Genomic DNA, 12,550 nt, shown 5'->3' with positions numbered 1-12,550 from the left:
ACTGAGAAACTGTTTTCCAAAGTGACTGCACCATTTTTCATTCCTACCATAAGCAATGTATATCTTTCTTCACATTGTTACTGCCTTTTTTTTTATTATAACCATCCCAGTGGGTATGAAATAGTATCTCATTGTGACTTTGATTTGCATTTCCTTAATGGCTAATGATGTTGAGCATCTTTTCATGTGCTTACTGACCATGTGTATATCTTCTTTGGAGAAATGTCTATTCAGATCCTTTACCTATTTTTTAATTGGGATGTCTTTTTTTATTATTGAGTTGTGAGAGCTCTTCATATATTTTGCTTTCAAGTCACTTATCAGATATATGATTTGCAAATATTTTCTCCCATTCTGTCTTTTCACTTTCTTGATGGTGTCCTTTGAAACATGAAAGTGTTTACTTTGATGAAGTCTAATTAATCTATTTATTCTTTTGTCACTCATGCTTTGCTAACCCAAGATCACAAAGATTCACTCCTATGTTTTCTTCCCAGAGCTGTATAATTTTAGCTGTTACCTTTAGGTCTGTGATCCATTTTGATGAACTTTTGTGTATTGTGTAAGAAGGAGAAGGTCCAATTCTTTGTCCATGGATATCCACTTGCCCCACACCACCTGTTGAAAAGGTTATTCATTCCCCCATTGAATTGTCTTGGCATTTTATTGAAAGTCAGTTGACCATAAACATATGGGTTTATTTCTTGATTCTTAATTGTATTCCATTGATCTATATGTCTGTCTTTATGTTGGTACACTGTTTTGATTACTGAACTTTTCTGTAAGTTTTGCAATCTGAAAATGTAACTCTTTCAGCTATGTTTTCTTTTTCAAAATTGTTTAGCTCTTCCAGGTCCCCTGTATTTTCACTTGTACCTTGGGATCAGCTTGTCATTTTCTACTAAAAAAGCCAGCTGGGAGTTTGATAGGGATTATATTGAATCTGCAGATCAATTTGGGGAGTATTACCATCTTAAAGATATTAAGTCTTTGATCTGTGACCATGGGATGTCTTTCTGTTTATTTAGATCTTCTTTAATTATTTTCAAAAATGTTTTATATTCTACAGAATACAAGTTTTACACTTCCTTTGTTAAATGTATTCCTAAGCATTTATTCTTTTTTAATGCTATTTTTTTTAAAGTGAGAGAGAGAGTGGGGGGCAGATGGAGAAGGAGAGAAAGAATCTTAGGCAGGCTCCACACTCAGATGTGGGGCTCAATCTCTGGCACGAGATCATGACCTGAACTGAAATCATGAGTCAGATGCTTAACCAACTGAGCCACCCAGGTGCCCCTTTTAATGCTAATTTAAATGAAATTCTTTTCTTAAATTTATCTTCAGATTGTTTATTGCTAAAAATTAGAAATACAAATGATTTTTGAATATTGATCTTTTATCCTGAAACCTTGCTGAAATTATTTATTAGTTCTAATAGTTCCTTAGAGGATTCCTTAGGATAGTCTATATACAAGATCATGTCATCTGCAAGTAGAGGCATCCTTCCCAAGCCAATGCCTTTTATTTCTTTTTCTTGCCTAAATGCCCTAGCTGAAACCTACAGTAGTACTTGAACAGAAGTGAGGAGAGTGCTTTCATGTCTTTTTAAAAACAATATTTGTTTCCATGAAAAACAGAGAATAGTTATCTCACTTAATGATAAACAACACATTAGCGGCGCCTGGGTGGCTCAGTCAGTTAAGCGTCTGCCTTCGGCTCGGGTCATGATCCCAGGGTCCTGGGATCGAGCCCCACGTCGGGCTCCCTGCTCAGCGGGGAGCCTGCTTCTCCCTCTGCCTCTGCCTGCCTGCCTGCCTACTTGTGCTCTCTCTCTCTCTCTGTCAAATAAATAAATAAAATCTTTTAAAAAATGATAAACAACACATTTGCATATATTTTCACTGAAGGTTGCTTTTCAGTATGAATATTTGCTCCTCTATTCATATTGAGTTAATGAGGGAAATACTTAATCAAAGTGATGAGATAAGAAGATACTTTACTTACTTGACTTAGTCTTTTAAAAAAAGATAGAAATACTATCCCAAATATTTATTTCAATTTCTTCACATATAATATTTTGTAATATAAGACTTCAAAATAGATCTTCATCATCTTTATTACATATCCTAAAAAGTTGACAAACACTGTGTTGGACATCTGGAAATGTCAGAGTCACATACCTATATTGAAGTATTTAGCTTCTCTTTTTGCAAATGAGTATTCAGAAAAGCCTTTTCCCTTAACATATATGGCATGGCTACTAGTGATTGAAGAAACTACAAATGATAGTAATTATCATTGAATTCAATAAACCATTTTATCTATGAAACTAACTGGATATACCAATTTACTTTTGGAACCTCATTATCAAGCCCATTTCTTGACTATCTCAAATGAAATTTATTGTGAAATTGCATTTCTTCCCTAAAAATCTATAAAACATATATCATATTTGAAAAATACACCCATAATTCCTCTATTTTGATATGGAAATAGTGAATTTCAACTCATGTCTATACCTTCCTCTGAACACTTTAATTAACCATGGAATTATCTCCATTTCTTAAAGAATAATGATATAGTCTGTGTTACATTTCAGCCATTTAAAGATATTAATTGCAATCTTAGTTATTTTTCAACCACTTTTTTCTTTCTTTAGCATTTCCTTGCTACTTAAGGTAAAAGCTTAAATCAAAGCATCTCATGCCATCAATGGAGAGATGGGAAGTTAATTTGCAAGGGATTTTTGCATGGGCTCTACACTTAAAATATACTCTGACTTCAAGATCTAGATTTAGAGTTTAAGAATTTCAGGATCAGGTCAATATGGAATAAGCACCGTCTTCAACCCCAGTTCTCTGCTAGTATCTTCCCGAGGTCCGAATGCCAAGACTTATATGTCCAGGCCAGTCAGGGGATTAAGGAAAGGCAGGAGAAAAATGAGCACACTGAGAGACTGGCAATTTGACCTTCTATAAAGTATTGTAGCTCAAACCCACCCAGTAAATCTATTAGAATTATGATTACTATTTCAAAGCAAGAAGCACACTGCAGACCTGCAGATTCTTAAGAAAAAAAAATTTTAATGTAACTCAAAATATATGTGGGAAAAGAAAATACAAAAGAAAACTTCACACATAATATGGTTCAACCATGCAAATCTCATGACACCTGAATTTTAATCATCCCTTCTGTGAATGGTCCTAAACTGATTAAAAGAGCTTTAAATATCAAACTCTGTCCTGTCTGGCACTTAATCACAAAGGTAAAATTTTAGGTAGTTTCTATCAATTGTGCATTTTGAGCCATCTATTTAGCTGGCCAAATTCCAAAACACCCTAGTTAGCACAAACCAAGATTAGTTTTCAGGATAGGAAATACAGCTTTATAAAGATTATCATGAGGAGTCTTGGACTAGAACTTTGCTGAGGACCTATTTCTTCAAATAAGTAATCCAGTTTCTGGCCTACCTGTCAGTGTTTATGAAGAGTCCTGAATTATATAGTTTATATGTTTTTCTTAGGTATTATTTTAACCATACAATTTGTAAATAAAACTTACTGCATTATTATTATTATCATAGTTTATTATAAATAAGCCTTTTATTTTTTCATCTTGTTTTTATTCCTTAAAAGTCCAAAACTTTTTTATACTATCAAATTAATGGAACCAAGTAGGTTTTCCCCTATTTTATAATGAACATGTGTAGATGGTTACTGCTACTTGAAATTGTTACATATTAAGGAGGCTTTTATTATGACCATTTTATAATTACATTTTTATGATTGTGATCTGGTAGACTATGGTAATATAATACATAGAATGTACCTTCATGGTAATAGCTGATGTAGTATAAATTATTTTTATTAATATAATTTGAATAAAATATTTAAATTCAATATTAATATACAAAGCATATTACATATTTACATTTATTTTTGAAAGATTTATATTTTTCTGAAAAGTTAAAAACATATTTAATTTTTTTTAGTTTTTGATGCAGTGTTCTATGATTCATTGTTTGCATAATGTATTTACATTTAAAAGTACATGTATGTTATATCTTGTTATATTTTTGAGATGTGATTAGGTTTTATTTTCTAAGGTCATACTTAAATAACTTTGCAATTTCAGTATAGGTAATATCATTAATGTAATTAAACATTTTGATCAAAGTAAACATTTTACTTCTTTATCTGTTACTAAACTAAAAATATTTTTATTTCATAGGTTACTTTCAAAATATTATTTCAGTTTAACACATCTTATCTCATGGAAAATGTGATCATTCATTTAAGTGCAACAAGGTTGGTTGATATGTATGCATAAGCATATGTGATATAAGTGTGTAAGTATATAATTTCAGGTATTTAGAATATTTTGCTCTATAGACTCACTGGAACTTCTTACAGCTTTTATGAGATCAGTAAAAGCAGAAGGCAGTGAACGTCTTTACTTCACAAAAACATCCTTATGATTAACTAAAAATAAAGAAATTTTTATTTAATAGAATTAATGCACCTACCAAGATTAAACCTTTGGTTCTATGAGCTGTAAAACATGTTGTAATCACACATCACTTATACCTGCCAAACTGCATTTAAATTTTTTAAAATTTTACAGGATTGCTAATTTAACTTTTACTGCCATCACGGTCAACTGAATCATTAGATGGACTTAAAGTTTTATGATGCCCTTTTGTAGTTTAATACATTTCATCCAAATCATAGATATCATAGAATACCCAGACTAAAAATAACAAAGGGCTAATAAGGAAATTGAAATAGTGTCTTAACTTTCTTCTAAGTGTAATCATCCACTGGACCATAAACTCCTTGAGATAAAGTTCTATCTCTGGTTGCTTTATTCCCTAGTAGCTAGCGTGGTGCCTCACATCTAATAATCACTGAATAAATGTAGAATGAATGAATAAATGAGAAAATAAATTAATGGGTAAATGAATTCTGTGTGCTCAATTTAATCAAGCTCAACAAATATTTATTTGATATCTACTACAGACAAGATATTGAATTAGTCACTATAGGGAATACAAAAATTAATAAGGACATGAACTTAATGGAGTAAACATTATAGTAGGGGGCTAAGAAGACTAATATATAAATTATTATAAAAATATATATATAAATTATTATAATATAGGATACAACAAGGAAAATTCATTAAAGAAATATAAGCTGTGTATCAGAGACTTAATAGAGGTTGAAATTAAATCTACTTGGCAATGAGACCCCAAGAAAACTTGATCAAGGAGATTACAATTGAGAAGGACCTTAAAGGGTGAGTAGCAATTCATAGAAAGGTTGGTAAATAGAATTAGGTGGAGCATTTTAGGAAAAATATACAGCTTGAGCAAAAACTCAATGGTGGACCACTAGGTCTACTGAGGGAATATCAGGTAATCCATTTTAGCTCAAATATAGAGAATACATAAAGGAGTAATGAAGATAAACAGGGGGTGTGCATCCTACCATGTTATGGTGAGTATTGAATGTCAGAATGAGACATGTTTTCTTAACTGAGCAAACCATAAGGAGCCAGAAAAGTTTTTGAGGGGTGAAGTGTATATACAGAGCTAGCTGTTTCTTAGGAAGACGCAAGGTTACTTTATCCATAATCCTCATAGAAGTTTGAGAAAACTTGGACTATATCAGTGTGGTTTTCACCCTAGCTACAGTTCAGAATCAACTTGGGAAATTTAATAATACCCATTTCTGACCTCCCTCCCCACCCTGATTGAAAAACAACCACAACAACAAAACAAACAAAAAACACAAAAACAAAAATTCTACTCTTCTATGCTTTTATTTAGTTGCCAAGACAAGGTTCCCTTTCAAATGCTCAGAAATGTCTCTAGTCAATAGTTTCAGATTTGTCTGAACATGCTATGTATTTTCTAGTGACAGTGAAGAACCTCCTGAAGCCCTTTCTGATAATGAAGTAAACATTTCTATCCCAGTAAAATATGAAGTTGGACTTCAGTTTTACAGGTAGGAGGAAACTGCATTTTTATGTTGATGCCTTTCTACAAACCCAGTGGTTCTCAAAGTGTGGTCCCTGGCCATGGTCATCAGAAGCACCTGGGAACTTAGGCAAATTCTTGGCCCCACCCCAATATACTGAATCAGAAACTCTGGGGCCCAGATATCGGTGTTAAACAGGCCCTCCGGGTAATTTTCATGCACTCCAAAGTCTGAGACCCAGCATGCTAAATAATCTTAGATGTGAGGTGCTAATGATGCTGGATTGCATTAGCAGTCCAGTCTAAACTCATTAGCAATCCACTCTAAACTCTGAAGACCTAGAAGAAGTACTTTACAAATGGCAGTGTTCTTAGAGGTCACTAGCATATTTCTTAGCTATCATTTCTCATTGTGAGGGATCTGATCAGCCTGCCCATTCTGGACACACAAGATTAAATCATTTCTTATTAATGAAGCTGTTTATTTCTTGCATTATTCATAAATTCTCCTTTCCCCTAAGAACTTTCAGTCTATCCAAACACAAATCATATTGGCAACGTTTCCCACTATAAATCCCCTTGCTTAAGCAAGACTCCAAGCTTTTGCTAAAAAAAATGTGCAATGTATATAAAAAGTACAAGAATCAGAGACAAGCTTAGTCTAAAAGTCTTATCATTTTATTAATTTATTTTCTATGGAACTTTGTCTTTTCTGATAACAAACAACAAAAATGAGAGGATAATAGGATATACACATAGATTTTATATATATTACTTAGCCTCCAAATTCTATTTGCTGTTTTCTATCTCGCTGTTATCCACTTCTCTTGGTACAATGACTTTTTTCCAAGAATTTTTCATTTTATTAAAATCAAATTTTGGCAAACACCTATATATTTTTATTATACTTCATTCCACCAAGTTCATCCAAAGAACATGGAGAAGTTGTACAGGAAAGATTGAATTTTTAAGTTTAGCAGTAAATATAGGCCTTTAATGTGAAAAGGTTAACAATTTTTTTAAATCTATTTAAAATTCAGCACTACTAAAAATACTAAATTTTAGCCTCATTATTTACAAAATGTAAATGATATTAGTGAATTAATGGAAACTTTTCACTTGGTAACAATGAAACTTTTATTTTAAAAATTGTACATATTTTGGCATTTTAAGGCCAAATAAGCATCAGTGACTTATTGAGCTGAATTATATCATCTTTCTCACCCTCCTCAAAGATTTAATTGTAGGTTTCAGGGTAAAAGAATTTGCCTCTGATTTGAAATTTCTACAAGTACTTTTTGTGGGATTACCTGGTATAAAGAAAGAAAAAGAGTGAGGTCAAATAAAAGTTAAACTTTGTTGTGTTTTGTTTTTCTTCTTCCAATTAATTCTAAGCTCTGCAAGCGAATACCATATTTCAATTGCAGCCAATGAGACTGTCCCTGAAGTTATTAATTCTACTGAGGACATTGGAGATGAAATTAATATCTTCTATTTGGTAAGAAACTACCTCTAAATTATTATTGTCAAGGAGTAATTTATAAGTTTATAAATAAATGAAAGTATTAACAGACACATAGAAACATGTTGATTCAACAGTTAATCTCTATATTCCAGAATATTTTTTTATAATTTCACTATTTTGAAGCAATTTTATTTAAAGAATTATTGATAATTATACTTTGAAGCAATTTTAAAAAGTCTCTAATTTCCTCCTAACACATTCTTAGAATGACTTCCTAGAAAAAACAAACTTATAAAACCAAAAAGACACTACCTATAAGCCTATAGACTTTGTTTACATTATGTTTTCAGTATGAGTGAGCAAAGCACTTTTAAAAAAATAAATATGACTATTTCAGAAATTGATTACTTCAGATGTCTTGGCAATATTTTACTTTACTCAACAAATAAATATGTATCTCATTCTGCTCATTGCAACCTTCCATAGGTATCATACTATAACTTATGTTCCTCCTACCACATCCTTAAGTGTTGTTTTCTACTATAAATTTATTTTTCTCTTTGAATTCCTCATAATGAACTTTTCCTAACCATTGTAGCAAAGAATTATGAAGTTAAACCAGACTTTCATTTTAGGTAATGCCTACTTACAGACACAGACTCAAGTTAATATTACTCAAGTAAAAGAGGGTCCAATTCAAGTGACGGGTTTAAGTATATATTCAGAAGCATGAAATAATGCAACAGTATTATAAGTGAAAATGGTCTCAATCTCTTTGGGAATTGCCAATAGTGGAAAGGGAAGTTCTCTTACAAAGTGAAATAAATGTATGCTCTCAAGATTCATTCCATTATTTTCTTTTCATGCTCTTTGCTAAAATTTCTATGACAAGCTATACCCTGGAAATTAGCATGAATGCAGATCACCTTATTATCGAGATTAACTTTTGAAATTTTGGCTGCCAAGCTCTTCTAGCCCCATTTGCTTTTCCCAGATTAAAGAATTCAACAAAAGGAAGGAAGGAAGGAAGGAAGGAAGGAAGGAAGGAAGGAAGGAAGGAAGGAAGGAAAGAATTTTGAATATTATAGCTATTAATATGTTGTTACTAGGGTCCAAACTTGAAATAGGTACTCTCAAACTATTATAAATAATGTTGATATAAATAACATTGTTAAGAATATCCCTGACCGGGGCTCCTGGGTGGCTCAGTCATTAAGCATCTGCCTTCGGCTCAGGTCATGATCCCAGGATCCTGGGATTGAGCCCCGCATCGGGTTCCCTGCTTGGCGGGAAGCCTGCTTCTCTCTCTCCTGCTCCCCCTGCTTGTGTTCCCTCTCTCACTGTGTCTCTCTCTGTCAAATAAATAAATAAAATCTTAAAAATATATATATATCCCTGACCAATATCCACTATCACCACTGCTATTCAGTATTGTACTAGAAGTCCTAGCCACAACAATCAGACAACAAAAAGAAATAAAAGACATCCGAATCGGCAAAGAAGATGTCAAACTCTCACTCTTTGCAGATGATATGATACTTTATGTGGGAAGCCCAAAAGACTCTACCCCAAAACTGCTAGAACTCATACAGGAATTCAGTAAAGTGACAGGATATAAAATCAATGCACAGAATTCAGTGGCATTTCTATACACCAACAACAAGACAGAAGAAAGAGAAATTAAGGAGTCTATTCCATTTACAATTGCACCCAAAACCAGAAGATACCTAGAAATAAATCTAACCAAAGAGGCAAAGAATCTGTACTCAGAAAACTATAAAATACTCATGAAAGAAATTGAGGAAGACACAAAGAAATGGAAAAATGTTCCATGCTCATGGATTGGAAATATTGTGAAGATGTCAATGCTACCTAGAGCAATCTACACATTTAATGCAATCCCTATCAAAATACCATCTACTTTTTTCAAAGAAATGGAACAAATAATCCTAAAATTTTTATGGAACCAGAAAAGACCCCGAATAGCCAGAGGAATGTTGAAAAAGCAAAGCAAAGCTGGTGGCATCACAATTCTGGACTTCAAGCTCTATTACAAAGCTGTCATCATCAAGACAGTATGGTACTGGCACAAAAACAGACACATAGATCAATGGAACAGAATAGAGAGCCCAGAAATGGACCCTCAACTCTATGGTCAACTAATCTTCGACAAAACAAGAAAGAATGTCCAATGGAAAAAAGACAGTCTCTTCAAAATATGGTGCTGAGAAAATTGGACAGCCACATGCAGAAGAATGAAACTGGACCATTTCCTTGCACCACACACAAAAATAGATTCAAGATGGGTGAAAGACCTAAACGTGAGACAGGAGTCCATAAAAATCCTACAGGAGAACACAAGCAGCAACCTCTTCGACTTCAGCTGCAGCAACTTCTTCCTAGAAACCTCACCAAAGACAAGGGAAGCAAGGGCAAAAATGAACTATTGGGACTTCATCAAGATAAAGAGTTTTTCACAGCAAAGGAAACAGTCAACAAAACCAAAAGATAACCGACAGAATGGGAGAAGATATTTGCAAATGACATATCAGATAAAGGGCTAGTATCCAAAATCTATAAAGAACTTACCAAGCTCAATACCCAAAGAACAACTAATCCAATCAAGAAATGGACAGAAAACATGAACAGACATTTCTGCAAAGACATCCAAGTGGCCAACAGACACATGAAAAAGTGCTCAACATCGCTCAGCATCAGGGAAATCCAAATCAAAACCTCAATGAGATACCAACTCACACCAGTCAGAATGGCTAAAATTAACAAGTTAGGAAATAATAGATGTTGGCAAGGAAGCAGAGAAAGGGGAACCCTCCTACACTGCTGGTGGGAATGCAAGCTGGTGCAGCCACTCTGGAAAACAGTATGGAGGTTCCTCAAAAAGTTGAAAATAGAGCTACCGTACTACCCAGCAATTGCACTACTGGGTATTTACCCCAAAGATACAAATGTAATGATCAGAACGGGTACGTGCACCCCAATGTTTATAGCAGCTATGTCCACAATAGCCAAACTATGGAAAGAGCCAAGATGTCCTTCAACAGATGAACGGATAAAGAAGATGTGGTGTATATATATACAATGGAATATTATGCAGCCATCAAAAAAAAAAAAACGAAATCTTGCCATTTGCAACGACATGGATGGAACCAGAGGGTATTAGGCGAAGAGAAATAAGTCAATCAGAGAAAGACAAGTTATCATATGATCTCACTGACATGAGGAATTCTTAATTTCAGGAATCAAACTAAGGGTTGCTAGAGTGGTGGGGGGTGGGAGGGATGGGGTGGCTGGGTGATGGACATTGGGGAGGGTATGTGCTATGGTGAGCGCTGTGAATTGTGTAAGACTGATGAATCATAGACCTGTACCTCTGAAACAAATAATACGTTATATGTTAAAAAAAAAAAAAAGAAGAAGAAGAAGAAAGAAGATAGTAGGAAGAGAAAAACAAAGGGGGGAAATCGGAAGGGGAGATGAACCATGAGAGACTATGGACTCTGAGAAACAAACTGAGGGTTCTAGAGGGGAGGGGGTGGGAGGATGGGTTAGCCTGGTGATGGATATTAAAGAGGGCACATATTGAATGGAGCACTGGGCGTTATACGCAAATAATGAATCATGGAACACTACATCAAAAGCTAGTAATGCATGGTGATTAACATAACATAATAAAATTAAATTAAAAAAGAAAAAGAATACCCCTGACCATAATCTTTTGTACCTCATTATTTTGCTAAGATAAAATAAAAAATTGGAGTAATGGAATTGAAAAATATATGAACATTTTCTTAGGTGAGACCCAGTGAATGAATTTATTGCTTAAAATGTACCATAGAAAATTATTGGTGATACAAAGATTTATTCTCAGAGATACTCTTTTATTTATTTATTTACTTACTTACTTACTTACTTATTTTTAAGTAATCTCTACACCCAGCATGGGGCTCAAAATCACAACCCCAAGATCAAAAGTCACATGCTCTTCTGACTGAGCCAGCCAGACACCCCTGGGAGATACTGTTATCAGTGTCATTTGTAGTTTAAAAATTGAAACCTGGACACAATCTAAAAGTTTAACCACATATAATTGCTTAAATAAATTATCAGATAGTTACTCAATGGAAAGACAGCTAAAGAGGGCACATTTTAGATTTAAAAAAAAACTTAATTCTGCTATTTACTAGCTCTGTGATTTTGGAAGTTCTTCATTCTCATTCTAACCTTGTTTCCTTATAGGTAAAATAGGGATATTAAGAGAATCTACCTCATAAGGCTGTTAACAGGGTTAAAAGCAATAATGCAAGTAAGAAAATTAGCACAGTGTCTAGAATATAAATAAATGTTGAACATAAATAAATATTGATATTGTGGTTATTATTAAGCAGCCAATGAAACTCATATTCTCAAAGAATTTCTAAGTTTATGGGAAAACACCATGACAATACATTTTATAAGTGGGGTGCCAAATCTTGTATTTTATATGTTACAAATTTTATAATATACATGTATATAATATATACATATATGATAGGTAAGTTGTACACTAAAGTGTTACCAATGTAGTAGAATTGTAGAAAACTTACTTCCTGTTTATTTTCAATATTTTCCAATGTTTCTGTAAATAACATTGTTTTTAATCAAAAAAATGTTAATTACAGATTATATGATTTTTTATTCTTTAGCAGAAAACAGATGGAATTAGAGTGGGAGGCCATGACAGGCAATTTTAAGGCATATTACAATAAGAAGGGGCAAGAGTCAAGGAGCATGATTAAGAGGCCAGGCACAGCTGTTCAGAAATTCCTAGAATTCCAAGATTAAGGGATGCATTTAGTTTTAGGCAAACACAGGGAATTGCTTACTGTGTAACTCCCAGTCCAGAAGGCTCAATTAGATAGATCAGTTGGGTTTTCTGGCATCTGTCAATTAAGGAGCTCCCTACTCACCTAAGAATTCAGCCTAGGGAGGATGTGAAGAAGGTGTATGTCCTGGAAATTATGCTTGAGTGGGAAGGGAGGGCCATAGCACTTGGTTGCTCCAATTCCATTGCACCTCTTCCACTTGTGAGGACCTTTGAATAGCAA

General features: G+C 33.7%; 1 protein-coding gene across 2 annotated transcripts in view; it reads left to right on the top strand.

Annotated features, from left to right (window-relative positions):
- The window catches only part of ITGA1 (integrin subunit alpha 1), a 168,533-nt gene that overhangs the window by 137,292 nt on the left and 18,691 nt on the right, over window positions 1-12,550 (top strand). For both annotated transcript variants that reach the window (XR_015768214.1, XM_088023511.1), the window contains exons 21-23: window positions 4,231-4,307; window positions 5,919-6,008; window positions 7,376-7,478. Coding sequence is in view for 1 of the 2 variants with exons in the window: in XM_088023511.1 (XP_087879637.1) it covers window positions 4,231-4,307; window positions 5,919-6,008; window positions 7,376-7,478 (270 nt within the window). In the remaining variant the exon portion in view is untranslated. The remainder of the gene's footprint in view (window positions 1-4,230; window positions 4,308-5,918; window positions 6,009-7,375; window positions 7,479-12,550) is intronic.

The sequence above is a fragment of the Eumetopias jubatus genome, unplaced genomic scaffold, assembly GCF_037043125.1.
Source record: "Eumetopias jubatus isolate StellerSeaLion01/CBP00866 unplaced genomic scaffold, mEumJub1_p1.0 scaffold_5, whole genome shotgun sequence".
In the NCBI taxonomy this organism is placed as follows: domain Eukaryota; kingdom Metazoa; phylum Chordata; class Mammalia; order Carnivora; family Otariidae; genus Eumetopias; species Eumetopias jubatus.
This window is presented reverse-complemented; position numbering and strand designations above follow the sequence as displayed.